This window comes from Myzus persicae, unplaced genomic scaffold, assembly GCF_001856785.1.
Source record: "Myzus persicae strain clone G006 unplaced genomic scaffold, MPER_G0061.0, whole genome shotgun sequence".
In the NCBI taxonomy this organism is placed as follows: Eukaryota; Metazoa; Arthropoda; class Insecta; order Hemiptera; family Aphididae; genus Myzus; species Myzus persicae.
In genome coordinates, this window is record NW_019103565.1 from 116852 (window position 1) to 133451 (window position 16600).

Genomic DNA, 16600 nt, shown 5'->3' on the forward strand with positions numbered 1-16600 from the left:
ACCTATCATAGTACTATAAACCTATATTATATGAGGATCGTTCGATGCGTATTTATTCATAGACATAAATCAATGGACAACCAGCAAGTCTATAGTACCTTCAAGTTACTCCGCGTTATCTGTCGCAGGGAACAGTATTCGCATACATAATATACTATATTATACCCGTTCATATATAGGTAATAGCTGATATGTGTTTCAGTGTGAGTGAGCGTACCAAATCGAATCATAATACAATATTACAACAGTAAACATAATATCATAGTCACAGACATTATGCAAATTGAACCACCTCGAAGAACAAATAAAACAGACACGTATTTACTAAAAATGTGATTATTATTGTTTTATAACAATAATGTCTGTATAATCAACGTATGGAAGTATATAGGTGTGTAATTTTTTTAAAATGTTTTTCAAACTTTGTCATACATATAAATATAAAAGTTAAAAAGTAGATATGTTTAATATAGTCATCTACTAACCTAACCTATAGTACTATAGGTACAATATTATTTCCAATGTTATGTAGGCATACGTTGTATAATTACATAATCCGTTGTGATTTATGATCGTTTTTGCCAGCTCTGCAGTATGTACTTCTTATTATATGATAAATATATATAGTAGCCTATATAGATATATACGCATAAATACATAACCACGCAATTCTATATAGAACTTACTGACTTAGTCTAGCGAATGTATAGGTACGTCTATTCTGCACCAGTGTCGATTGATCTATTTTTGGTAACGAGTCATTATTCCTAGATGCACAGACCGTGGGTTTAGTAAGTATGTAATAATATAAAGAATCAACTATATTATATTTTGCTTTTGAACTAATTTGTTAGGCACAGTCAAAGTCAATATCCGAGGGGAGAAAATCTTCTCTGGTATGTATAACAGTGCTTTATATTAGTATATTAATATGTATAAAAATAAATTTACGATTGGAGACATATGCATGTGGACCGTGACTAAAGGGTACTAGTGTACTACAGTGGCTTTGATGACCAACACATATAATATTATATGAAAAATATTTTAATTTCCACAAGGATGGCTGAAAATTCTAATCTTCATTCCTTACAATTATATACATTTAAAGCTGCAGTTAAAGCAATTTATTAAGTGCCTCAAATAGTGTGGTGCCCCGGAATGTGAATTTGGGTGTCCAATGGCTATAAGTCTCAGGGTAGGAACACTGATGATTTTATGATATTATAATGATTTTGTTAATAGTATGAGTATATTGATTTGTGTGTTTTATTTATTCACTACAGATAATATTAAGCCACAGCTTTTGAATACATCATAACTATGAGTATTATTATAGTTATACCTACATTGTACACCATTATTCTATGCTGCCAAATTAAACTGTGGTGTGACTACGTAGTGTAGCTATTGGTGTTTTTGAAAACACTTGTCCGAACTTTTTTGAGAAAACAATTCTCTTCTTCGAAATTCGATTACTCATATCTAACATTACGTCCAGGATAATATCGTTACCCAGACCACAAGGTACAGGAAATGTTCGAGATGGTAATATACAAATATATATACACGACTGATATGCAATAGGATTTGACGAATAGATTAATTGGAGGAGACTAGAAGAGAAAGAAAAAGGATGGAAGGAAAAGCCGAATCCAATAATAATGTTGTACGCAAACATAAATCGAAATCGAATTTCAAGACCGCTGTTATTGGTTTGCACAGCATATTATACGCAAGAAGGATCGGGCGAAACAAACAGGTAGGCACGTTGTCGTTTTTCATTTATCAAATTCCACTCATTGATCGGACGAGTCGGCAATAATAATATGATTAATATAATATTAAATATAAACGTTGGCGCTTCAGAATATGTGTGTATATAATGTACAGACACGGACGGTGATAAATGAAGGGACTTGGTGAAAGGTGGTGCGAGCAAAAAATAATATATATATATAATAATATTAATATACATTGCTTTCCAAATAATTTTGTATTTTGATTATTATCATCTTCACCATCGCCATCATAATAATTATTATTATCGTCATCGTTGTTGACGATGTGTGCATCGCGAGCACGAGGGAATTGTGCACAACATAATATTATGCGAACCACGAACGATTTGTGTTTTTAATTCTGACACAACTGTAAATATTTCTACGCGTTATAACACATAATATTATTTGAATTTTATTCTCGCTATCGCTGCGCGGCTGTTGTTGTTATTCGTTTAATAAATATTAAACGTGTGTTTATTCAGCTAGTGGCGTAAACCGCGATGTACACGGTACCTACACCACTGCCACCCACCCCAAACAACCCCGTGTTTCGACTATTTCGCCGATTATTAATTTATTCTTTATTATTACTACTACTACTACTACTACTATTATTATTATTATTATTATTATTATTGTTGTTGTTTCGAACGGCCGACGCACTCGTGGTAATTAATTTATTGACTTTTTTTCATGTTTTTGTTATCTATATAGGTATTATGTTATAACTTATAACAAACATCCCCGTTTTAAACCGATACAGGACAGCGCCATAATAATAATAATAATAATAATAATAATAATAATAATACGCTCCTGTGACAGTCACAAACATAATATTATATTACACATCTAGATATACCTATACCGACAACATAATATGTACGCACACACATTTAACGCCATAAAATAGAACAATCAAATATTGAACTATTTATTTTAAAGGAATGTGATGCAACGCATAGAGAAGTGTTACGTTATACTATCATAAATTAGGCATATACTTACTCTAGTAATAAGTTAATCATATACCTACTCACATTAACTAAATCTTAAATGTTAAGACGCTACTCTAAGTTTCTTTTTTAGTTCTGCTTGAGCACATATTGTTATGCGGTATAACGTGGAGTTGTAATCTTTATTTATTAGTTAAATAATAAAACCTAAATAGGTCCCTACACCTAAAACAAATGCAATTATGACATAAAAATTAATAATACTATTTCTAATATTGATAATAATGCAATTAATTGTATAAATCAAATGTTTACATTAAATAATAAAACACGTCTAAGTTAAAAGTATAATTCTATCTTATGAAAAAGTATTTTATATTCATTTGTGTTGTTTAAAAAATCAAAATATTCTGTCAAACTAAAATCATTTTAATTTATTTAAATTGAAAATTTTGAGATACTCATACGTTTTAAAAGAAAAAAAAAATCATAACTTTTCTTTCAATTTTTGAAAATCAGTTTAAAATGGCGATAAATAATAATAAATAATGTCTTTATGGCTTCATAAATGTCAAATAAAATATAGTTATTTAATTATTGAAACGTATTTTTAACTAAGAAAGCAGTGTCTAATACCTGAAAACAAAAAAAATTAAAAAGTCGTAAACTTCCGAATAACTCTACTTAAAGAAACTGTTTCGAAATTCAATTATAATATGTATTAAAACTCTCTGTATTCTGTTTTAGAATAATATGAAATAAATGAATGCTGTTATTCAAAAGTAAAAACTTATAAAATAATAGCAATAAAAAGTAGTAAAAATAATGTTCGTTATAACTTTAAACTATATGCAGAAAAAATGTTAATACTTTTTAAGAAAATTAGTGCTTTTAGTTTATACCCGTAAATGAATCCCCGTGTTCCCTGCACAAAGCTTAACAGAAAAATGTATGCACGGGAACTTTCGACCTAAAATAGAGCTCTGCTCTATGGTCCAGTCTAAATCGGTCTTTTTACATTGAACACCAAAGATGTCCGGCCGATTTTGGTTCGATTTACAATAGCAACTTTTTTTTTTTTCGTTTATAGCAAAGTAATAAATCGAGTGGTCCCGTTCGGATCAATCTACGATTTAAAAACAGTAAATAGGGCTTTTTTCTGCTTAAGCTTTATGGTCACGGTCTAGTTCGGTTTGGTCAACACTGAGATTTTTTAGAATTTTATACAAGGAAAAAACTGTGTATTTTTAAATAGGTTCCCTTATTACATTTACATACATTTAAATAACCAAATCAGGGAAACCCAAGCCTTGTTTCCAGTATTATTCACCACCAATATACATTTTTGAAATAGGTAATAGGTATTAACGTATAATATATCCATAAAGCATAATATTAGGAGTATGTCCTACGATTACGAAGAAATACGAATTCAATAACTAAAATATAATATAATGATGCTAAAAATTTTAAAACATGGTCATACACTGATATTGCCTTTACATACATAAATATAATATTATTTATTATAATACGGTTATCGGCTGTTTCTCAAAACCATCGGCGTTGGCCGTAATTATGGAATATTGTCATTACGCAGATTGTAGCCTACGACATTTTACTAGCCTGGTAATACTGTACAATATTTACGGTTATAAAATGCAATTAAATGCAATATAATAATAAGGATGTTTCACTCAGTATCGATTCATTATGTTTTAAGATCAATGCACCTGAACTAAGTCGAATTTAAAGTAAGAAGTGACTAATACCGTTAATTACTAACCTTGACGAATACAAGATATTGCTTTTGATTTTTATACGGATCGGTTTATTAAACGATGAATGTCATTCATTATTGTAAATGTACAACACGATATATAAAAACATAATAGGTATAGGTATTTTTACGCTCAGAAACATCGAATTTATCATTTTTTATTTGCACTTTGAGTTCTATACTTCAAATATTTTCAAATCAGTTGTTTCTGCTGATGTTCTGGAATTTGAAAAATTGTCGTATTCTTTAGCTGAATCGACTTTATGCATCATAATAATCGATTTAACATTAAATATTATTACAAACAGCAGTCAACAGATGACTCGTATTAAATGCAGACGTGTTATTTTTAATATACATAGATAATTATTTTGATGAAAGATGACGTACTTACATGTTTTTATGTCTCAAGTTTTATGCGAGTTCTTGACTTTGTCGCTTACCTAAAGACCTATATACAGTGGATACCGCCTACATAATATTGTATCTTTATGTGCGCGCGTATATTTAAGGATGTTATACTAAGTTGTATGAATTGTATCATGTATAGCGAGTCGTCGCCACTCTCTTTTAGGATAAAAATGTGTCCTGTGAATTTTTCATTAACCGGAAACTGTATACGTATATATTTTATTATATGTGAGCTCGTTTCCGGACGTGCGTTGTGAAGTGTATATTATATACAACATAGAGCACTGCAAAATTATTTTTTGTTTTTCATTATCGCGGATTTTATACACAACTATAATGTTATTAAAAATCAACTCAGTTTTCTGCGTTTAAATAATATAATAACTTTTCGTCATATTGTATTTCCTTATAGTTTATTCTCGCACTTTCAGTGGGACACCAATTCACTGCATGCTCTACATTTGTTTGTACAAACCGAACAGCCATCCAACAATTGTCCACCAATTTTAGATGGTATTTATTGTATGCTATTAAATTCTAATATTATATTGTAGTGGTATAAAAGCTAAGTTTTCGTTCGTTTTATTTGTATTCGTTTTAATCATAATGTACCTATATAATGATAACCAGCGAACAACGAAAAAATGTTCACATTTCCAAACTGTTAAAAACGAAACTTTATAGCTGTATAAGTATACCTAGTACCTAGTTATATTTTCAATTCTTAAAATAAAATCAAAAATAAAATAGGTATACTTTATTCCAAGTAGGTACCTAATTTTATTGAAATATGTCATTAATATCGATTCTAACTCGAATATACTACTTATATAGGTACTACTACTAATATACATAATACATATATATACCTATATTATAGGTACCTTCATTTATACATTTTACAAGGTACATGCATAGGTACATATTCTATGTATTTCAATTGTTTGTCGGTCGAAAGCGATTCGGAAATATATCTTTTAAAGAAATATTTAATATTAGGTAAAAGTCACACAAATATTATCGTAGGTTTCGATTTGTTTGAGAATATAATATAATATGTATAGCTGTACCTATAGACATCTAAACAAAAATCGTTCGTACATACCATTTGCCACATGGAATAAATATTTTATATAATTTATCTACACATTTTATTATACATGAGTATTATGGATGATTTAGTTGCATTCTATTTAATACCAGTTAAATAGTTTGTTTTTTTATAGTGGAAATATCAGTTTTAAATATTTGTACTCCTTATTTAAATACTCCCTGTTTTTATACACGTAGGTATTCATGATTTAAAATTCGTTCAAGTAGAGCTGTTATGTTTTGTACAGTTAAAATATAAAGTATACACAACATATATAATACATAATAATTTAATTTATGTAGTTATTGTTAATACAATTATTTCCAGTTTTCCACTATAAACTAATATTTATATTAAACTGTTTCCCACAAATGTATTACTTAGATGTATGAAATAATATTACATTTCATTGAAACGTGTATTGTATATTATATACTACCTAACGTTTTTTTTTACAATCATCTCCTTCAAAACAAATCAATTGTTTAATAGAATTTATAGAAAGAACAGGGGTTTGATTTATTCTGGATATTATGCAATTTAATCAAATAATTAACAGAAAATTATATTTTAACATTTATTGCTACAACTCTTAATATGATTTTTTTATTTGTTTTTTCGTATTACCATACTACTGTGTGTAGGGTTCGACGCATCGTTTATTAGTTATTACTTACTATCGTTAAACTGCGTAAGTATGATATTATGCACTCACCTATATGAATAATATATTTTTGAAAATGTAAATGCCTCGTAGGAAAATAATATTTAATTTTCAAATAAATTTTACTCCCACATTTTTTACGATAGGTACTGTTTCTCTTGTTGGTGTTTTTAAAGTATACACATTGCTCAATACGTATACGGTTTGGTTTTTAAATATGAATAAACTAATATACTAATCTACTGAAAGAGGTGCATATGTTTTATATATATTACGTATTTATGAATTAATATGTGCATACTGCATATCATACAGTATTATAGTAGTTACGTATATAATGTGAACATTTCGCTTTTTAAGTGCATATTTTGTATTTAAATATTTTATGGAAACCTTGGAAAAAATAAAAGATACCAAAGTATATGCAGTAATGCACTCATATACAAAAGAGACTATAGTAGTATAAGAACGAAAAAAAATTAAATTAATGCGAGTTGGAGTGCTGTTTTATTTCATACTCTAAACGCCGTGGAAACGTTCAAAACAAAAACACTATCTATATAATATATACTTATATAATTCACTAAGCAATATTCGAGAGCCGACGAATACACACGAATGGACAACATATCTTTATAATTTTTTTTTCACGCCATAAGTACTGTTTTGATCAGAATCACGGCGATAATAGGCGAACATTGAGACAGAAAATGAAACAAATACAGTCATCCGATTGTAACGGGTTTGAAATATTATATACCTACCTATAAAAGCAAATAAAATACATAATATACATAAGCTTCCTTATACCTACCTTTATATACTTTTATGTATGAACAGTCCCCGGAGAATTTATTCAAAACCCTATGAGATATGCTGTCTTGTTTACATAATCAATATTGTACCTATAGGTGGTCTTTTTGCTCGTTATGACAGATTTGAGTCACTTTTTTCCATCTCTGTTTTCATCAAGTTACTTTCTTTTTTTTTTTTTTCTATTTCCCTCTTTTACACTCCTTTTAACCACTCTCGACAGCAGTCTGCAGTATAAACCATTTTTTTCTTATTAAAAATAAATAAATATATTATTTACAATCCGTACAATTATAAAAACATAAAGTAAATTTGCTGAATTGAACAAACAAAAAACTGGATGGCGTGAAGTTAAGAGGCGCCGGCAGCGACATTACTTAAACTAGGTAGTATATATAATATGCTCACATAAATTCGTAATCCAATACTTATTGTTATTGTATACGATTCGAGAAAAGCCTATAAATAAATAGGTTGATAAATATATTTTTTCGTTCTTTTTAAACAATCATTATACGTAATTTTATTTTTATTATTTTTCAACCCTTTACCTTCAAACACAAATCACACTCAACCAACTAATTAAGCACTCGTAAATGTTTCAGAGATTATCTTTCGTGAATTATTACGAACTTCGTCGAGTATACTACAACTTAATTTTTCAATTGCGAAAGGCAAATACCTACTTAATTATAAAGGTGATACTAAAAAAAAAAAAATATTTTATTAAAAACAATGAAGTTTTGAAAAAGGAGTTTTAACGTTAATCTATAGATACATAATAAATTTAATGATTAATATTATCAGTATAAACTATAAATATTTGAGTAATAAATAAATAAATATTTGCTGGTAGGTACATTTAACAATTGAATAATTCAATAGACGGAGTACTTTATTTTTATGTATTTGCTATATAAAATGAGTGACTATACCTGTATTATACATTTTGAACAAATATAAAAAAAACAAATTTATGAGTCTTTTAAATATTAAAACATTTTTAATACTATTATATACACATATATATAGGTACCTACTCGAAACATTTTCACGTAACTCATAAAAAATAATGTAACAGTTTTAGTTTTAGGTACCCACGCGACCTTCATAATAGTAATTTTTATTTTTACTTGTCAAATGGAAAAAATAAACGTCGTAATAATTTTTTCTGTCGACATATTATTATCTAACGTGTTTGAAGATTATAAAATATTTTAATTTTTTTTAAATTTAGTTTATTAGAAATGTGTTTGCATAATATTGCATTCTTTTACTAACTTTGATGAGGTATTTTTAATTTTAATAAACTGTTACGCTTACGAAAATACAATTGTTTAAAATTTAATTACAAAATATAGGAATGTTTAAAATCTATAACCCGAAACATAATTTAATGAAATGAATTTGATTCATAAATCAATTGTATACCAATTTATAACATAATAACTTGAATAAACTATAGATAGTCAACGAGTGTACCTTATCAATTCATAATTTAGTATTAACAATGTATACGTATAGAAATAAATGTATATCGTACACTCAGTATTCTGTGGTAGCCCGGTATTTATTTATTAATACCAGGTGTAAAAAAAACTACCTACAATACAATATTATAATAATTATTTATTTAGGCATACTATTCAAACGTCGTAGTTATAATAATTTATATATTATATTTATATAATACCTACGTCATGTCGGACCAATACCGACACTGTCCAACAGTTGATCGTGAATATTATTCAGGTCGGGTAAGTACCGCAACGATTGAGACGATCGAGTCGTGAACGAATTAATAGTACCTATATATAATATTATAATATGTTCTATTATGTGTACCTAACGTGTTCAGATGAAAAATAATCACACAAATTATGTTCTCGAATTTCAATATGTGTAGAACTTCGATAACAAGATAAACATTTTTCCAAGTATCTATTATAATGCGTAGGTAGATATTATATTTTTAATCGCTGGAAATGTATTACATTTTAAGATCGGATTTTTTTTTCTCCGAAATCATTGATTTATCAAAGTTCTATTGTAACCTATATGTACCCATGCCTATATATACCTAAAACTATGTATATCACATGAGTGCAAGAGTGCAGCAGTGCACTTTGTAAAATATTAAAACAGTAAAAACGTCCTTCTTACCTGCTCTGATCGATGATGGAAGGTTGCATCCACGAACGGGGAACGGACAGCTGCGAGTTGGCCAAAGGTTCTTCTTTGAGCCCGGTGACAGGGCCCCGGAGCTGGTGATGGTGGTGATGGTGATGATGATGGTGCAGTCCGGATATACCACCGGGCGTCGTGGTATCCTGGTGATGGTGGTGGTGCAGGCCGAACATGAGGCCAGCCGCGGTGGCGTTCCGGTGATGGTTGCCCGGCGTGGCGTACAACTTGCGGCCCCATGCGGCCACGGGGTCCAGTTCACCGCCACCGCCGTTACCGCCGACGACGCCGCCACCGCCGCCGTTACCGACATTGCCGACAACGACGCCGCCACCGCCGCCACCACCGCCGCCCAGCGTGCCCAACGTTGACTGCCACGGTGCCGCGACCGCGGCGTCAGCGTCGCCGCCGGTCGCGCCCCCCGTCCAGTAGCCGGCGCCGGCCACCGTCCGTCCGTCTTCTTCCGTCGACACCACCGTGATGCCTTCCGGGCCCACCGCCGTCCTATACGTGTCCGTCAACGTGTGTGCGCGATATGTACGATCGGGTGATGTGTGTGCGGACCGCGAGCGCTCGTTTAACGAGAGAATGTTAATGCGGAATTAATATTCGTTGGATCTGCAGCAGCAAGTGTGTCCGGCCAATAACTTTATACGGGTGTTGAATATAAAATATATTGTATTATATTACGTACGAAACGTGGACGTTAGTCGGACGACCGGCGTCTCTCGCGGAAACAGAGTAAACGGAAAAAAAAAAATTAATTAATCTTTGACAAAGACGAAAGTGTTATTCCCGGCGGTGCAGTGGCGATCAGGCGCGGTTGTACTGTGACATAATAATAGTATACCGTTGTGTGACGCGTAAGGGACGTCTTGCAAGGAAACGTCGAGGAAATGCAATAAAAATAAATTCTCGGCCCGAGTGCACACAGCGACTATGGTCGTCCCGGTGGGAGTGCGCGCGATACTCTAAACGCATCGCCACCGAAACGTTCCCGCGGACAGTGTGCCGTGGTCGCGTGCGTGCGCGTACGTGGGCGCGCAGGCGCGTCAGTGCACGCCCCACGCGGCCCGCCGTGCACTACCGCCGTCCGGCCGTGTCCGGTGCCGGTGTGTGCGTAGGCGGCTGCACGTGTGTGCGTCAGCGTTTGGCCACGTCCACGCGGCCGCGACCACGCCCACCGGCCGGCAGTGCCCAGGCGTTGGTGACTCCGCCTGCCGGCCAATCGCTGGCCGCCGACGCCGCTGGCCTTCGTCCACCGGCGGCGTGTCGGTACTCGCACACCGGCCGACGCTGCCGCGCCACGCGGACGCGGATCGCGCGCGCGACACCGTCCGCCACAGCCGTCCCGCGACAAGACTCGCGGTCACAGCGACGAACTTGGACTTACGTGGTCGAAAAAATTGTACGCTATGTGCAGTACTATATACCCAAAATTTTAGGTGTATATACTTACTAGTGGTGTACCTATGTATACGTATCGGAAGGTGTTCAAATGACAAACTATAGGGGGGTGCTGGTTTTAGGGTACTCGTCCTCTATTTTTCCACTTAGTCTAGTGATCATGTGGTGAACAATTTTACCCCTACTACATACCCTCCATTACACGAATTTAACAAAGACTATATTTTGTACCTATTTATTATGATTTATATATACGCCTAATAATATAAGAACGGTATTAGTTGTTATACAATATAGGTACTGTTAATGAAACCACCGAGAACATCAATTATTATGGTGCTCATTTCAGAACTGAGGGTGCAGCTCAGCACGTCCTGCGAGTTCCGCCCTCAAATTGTGTCCGTGGCTCGAATATAAGCAATTTTCCGAAAATATGACTTCCATAACTATATATGCCCATATATATTAGCTATTCATTTTTCCTCCCTTGCCCGATAGGCAATCCTATCTATATTATGTACCTACTTGCCTATCCTGTACTATACGACTGTGTTGTTATATTACTGCACCGTTCGTATTATTACGTATTTTTCCCTGCGCAAGAGCGGTCGTTTTAAATTATTAATATTCCTCCGACGCTCGCACACACGCGGCCGATTCACTTTTCCTATAATATATCACATCAATAATTCACCCGTCAGATATATTATATACTTACATACATATACATATATATATATATATATATATATATGTATGTATGTATGTATGTATGTATCGTATATAGTGTATATATACAAGGGTATACGCACCATATACATGTATACACGAGCAGCACGCGATGGAAAAAAGGGAGCGAGGTTAAGGATTACGTTAAAAATATTTTCTCATCCTCCTTCCCCCGCCCCTATCAACGTTTCGCCGGGCCATACAACGTCTTATTGTTTCCCCTTCCGAAGTATGTATATATACCTATACATCGAATATTATATACCTATGTAATATATATATATGTATACCTAATGCTAATATTCGTCACTAAAATAGCACCACGCCGGCTGAAATATCTGATTATATATATATATATATATATTATAGTATTATACAATATGTACCTACCCTATGTACAATACATATTATACTTCCCCCTTTTAGCGCTGCTGCGACGATATTGTACGCTGACGTCATGATGGTAAGCTATAATATTATATACCTAAAATTAGTAAAATGTAATATTCTGCAGTGTATTTAGTGGGTGTATAAGGTATAACTGTATACTTGGCAGTGATTGGCAAATTATAATAATGTATACGGTGTCTCGAACACAAGTGCAATAGATATAGTGCTATAGATTCAGTATATAATATATGTGAACGAATATATACTGTTAATACATATATAGGTAACTATACTTATTACATACTTTCGAGAGCTAGCGGTAGGTATATACTACATATAGTATAGTCGTATATACAGTATAATATATATGCACCTACACCGCACCGGATGATCCGTTTATAACATAGGCAAGTCTCATTATTTCAAAAACTATTAACGTTCTTGAAAGTATTCTATACTTACATATAAATATATAATTTTAAGTAGTTAAAAAACAGAATTTTTAAACTATTTTTTGTCGTTATTTAAATAAAAATGTTTAGCTTTTTTGACATCATGCATTTTTAATTTATTCTTCTATTTTTTGGAATACTTTGATATATATAAATGATCAGAGTTTAGGGGTAGGTACAGGGGTAGGTACTCTGCAAAATGTCGGTCCACTACTCCACTCATCTATAAACTATAAATACTTTTATAACTAATATGCGCTAATTGTCCGGAATTTGATTTTTTCTAATCAAAATGCTCCAAATAATATGAAATCAAAAACGCATCATGCCAATTAAAAGAAAGAACAATTTGAAAATGATAACGACACAAATATACAATATGATATACATTATTTTCTAAAAATCTTCTTTTTTTTTTTAAATTTATTATGACTGTTTTGTTTACTTGGGCCTTTGGGCTTTGGTACTTATTTGTGTTGTATGATGGTTTACAGAATTTTAACGATCATATACACAACGATAGGTTCGATTTGTTAAGCTGTATTTATTAACTTAAATATTTTTTTGCGAGTACGATAGCAGTATTTTCAGTATCAGGAACTTCATCGGCCCCTTTTTAACAAAATAGTTGCTCCCCTCCCGGTGGGCCAATCCACCCACTGAATTTTACACTACACTGATGTAGACACAATACATATTCACCTACTGTATCTATACAGTTGAGAATCTGAGACTAAACGCATTTTTTTGTAATATTTTAATTGCACTTTATTGAATGAAGTGCCATGTCGATGTTATCAAGCTGCACGGATAATAGATATATATATCTATTATCCGTGATCAAGCTGTACCTATCGATATCGGGTTATATAATATGTATATTATATTAATATATAACAATTATTAATAGTCATGCATAAATTAAAATTAAATACAAGTATTGGTTTCATTATGGATACACTGATAAGTCTAATAGGTACCTATGTCACGCGCATTGGGTCAGGTATGCAAATCGATTCGCATTTTACCCAATTATACCGTTGTCAACTACAATAATATAATACCAGTGATGCTATTCAGAGGTATCCTAGGGGATAGCGAAGGGGGGGGCTCATTCACCCTTTCTCCAATGATCTTTTTTTGTAGGTATTATTCTATTCATAATGGACACTTATTATTTGCCCCACAGTGTAAATAATATATAGGTATTATATAATTTATAGAATAGGCACTAAGTTTTCACTCAGACGATGCCACTGACTTACATTACACCGATCGGTAATGATTATTAAGCTGCTATATTATATAAGCGTATTTCCTATACGGGTATTATATTATATTATCATTGCCAGTCGCTCTGGATCAGCAAATATAAAAGTAAATAAATAAATACCAATGATATTATGTTATATTACCTATGTAATTAAGTAAAAATAAAATAGAAATAAAATTTAATAAAATTAAAAAAATAGAATATCAATGAAGTATAATATTATGATTTAATTAATTTGTCATAGGAACATAAATAATTTGAAATAAAAATTCGTATGTTATAAATAATATTTACATAATATGTAAGGTTTTTCTAGTACCTAGGTATCTTCTACATATATAAATAATAAATATATGTAGATATAGGTATTAGTGACTATTAAACGATGGCAGCGCCGCGGAAGCAATGCGAAAGCTGATCCTGCGGCGTCGTCGGTTATAACGAAAAAAAAAGCTATTAGTGACTATATACAATATATAGCTTTATTGTAATAAATGCGAGCTTACTTACTTATGAACTTGTATATTATTTTATCAGATGAATTTATTTCTATGACGTATTAATAAACTGGTTTTAAAATTCCAACTATTGATTTAAAGTACTATTATACTTACATAATATTAATAATCTAAGCTAACTTCTACAATACGGTTTGTCAAAAATAAATCATTATTAAGGATCGCTGTGAATTGGTATCGATACTTATGTATTTGTTAGTCCAAAGATTAATGCATGCAGGTGCAATATTGTGTGTGTCGACTGTGTTTTTTTTCTACGATAATGGCATACATTTATAAAGAGTGAAAAAGGCAAAAATCAATTAATTTATAACCTTATTTATATTATGTACAATTTTTAAAAATTTGGAATCGAAGAAAAATCTATGTAGAAATGTGACCAATATAAAAAAAAAGTGCAAAGGTCGTATTAATCTAACATAATTATCAAATACTTAAAGAAATAGTATACATCTCACGTACCAGTATGTAGAAATATCGAAGCAGCCATATCGGTATATTGTTGTGAACTAATATTATATTAAAAAAAAAAAATTAATGGTGTCAAATATCAGCTGATGGCCATCGCTGCCTAAGCTTATTTCTAATATAATAAAAAAAATATATGTACTATGTTGATCTAGGTATGTCCACCGTAAATCAAGGAATTCTCATTGAACGATTCTCTCATTTTGTTGTAATTGTTATTATATTACCAACATTTTTTATTTACTTAGTATTGTAAATATATTAATATTAAAGATAAATAGGCGTGATGTTTTTTGTATAATTTACTAATAAAATAAACTATAATCTATGTTTTTTCTTTCGGGGGTATTCATTTATTTATTTATTTTAATTAACTGCTGCAGGGAAAATTCCATCTGTATCTGTCTTAAAGCGTTCTGCTTATTTGACTAAATATTTTAAACATTTCACTAAGAATTGACAATTAGAAAAATTAGAAAATGATAAGTTGAGCACCTAACAGCAGTGCAATGTTTCAATAGTTTTTACGGTATTTAATGATGTAAAAAAAAATTGTCATTGAGTTTTCGGGAATAATAAAAATAAAAAAGAATTACATTTTGAATTTGTATTTGATATTACCTTCTAATTTGAATTTTGACTAAAAATTCCTTGTATAAGGTTTAACAAGTTTCAGTTAATCACTTGTATTTGATTACAAAAATAAGCTATTTGCTTTTTAAATTTAAATTTAATTGGATTTTGTCCACTAAGTTCACTTAATCGATATTCAGTGTGTAATATTTATATTGTTATTCAATTTATAATCGTCTCTATACGGTGTAGGTAATGCAGAAAACATAAATCCCCCGTGACTATAATATACTTTTAGATTCTTTCAAAATGTGTTAATTTATCTTTATCATTCGACTTAGCCTCACGACATTCGAATAGCGTTTGAACCCCCCACTTTTACCACGAATTGCTTTTTTGTCGTATTTAGAATTGCGCCATCCATTTTATTGAATATAGAATTGATTCCTTTCACAATAGTCACTATTATAAAATATTTTGTGTTCTATGTAATAATAATAGATATATCTTATACCATTTACTTGTCTGAAAAAACTAAAAAGTGATCAGTCTGAAAGTCTGACATTTAACGAGAGTTTCACGCATATGCTTATATATTCAAGCATAAATTCTGTCTGTATAATAAACAATAATAATAATAACAACAACGATATCGACAGAGTTGAACTGTAATAACACTTGTATGAGCCTATACATATTATAGTTATAAACTTGCATTTAATAAAAAAAATTAAAAATTGTATTTAATTAGTAGTTACTATAGTTTAATTATTCTTATTTTTATACGGTTATAATAATCGTTTTAAAATCGAAATTAAAGGAAAAGTTATTTTAATACACCATAATTTTTTCAAGTGATATTTTGTTGTTAAAAGTTCATTAACTTGTCACGGGGTTGACTAAGCCATGCAGATATCAAGGGTGTGATTTAAACTTTTAATTGAAGTTCCCTGGAGTTTTAGCTTGTGAAACATACCGAGTGCGGAAACAAAAAAATGTTTGTTAGCCTAATGAATAATTGAAAATAAAAAAAAAATAATTAAAACTGTTTTATTCATTTTCCAGTCATAGGTAATTTGACATTTTCAAAAACTATAACTTATGA

The 16600-nt window shown here is 31.4% G+C and overlaps 1 protein-coding gene across 1 annotated transcript in view; it reads right to left on the reverse strand.

The window, feature by feature from the left end:
- The window catches only part of LOC111034778 (transcription factor collier), an 88946-nt gene extending 78294 nt beyond the window's left edge, over window positions 1–10652 (reverse strand). The window contains exon 1 of the mRNA XM_022316139.1: window positions 9665–10652. Within this exon, the coding sequence (XP_022171831.1) occupies window positions 9665–9861 (197 nt within the window). The 5' untranslated portion in view covers window positions 9862–10652. The remainder of the gene's footprint in view (window positions 1–9664) is intronic.
- Window positions 10653–16600: the final 5948 nt, after the last annotated feature.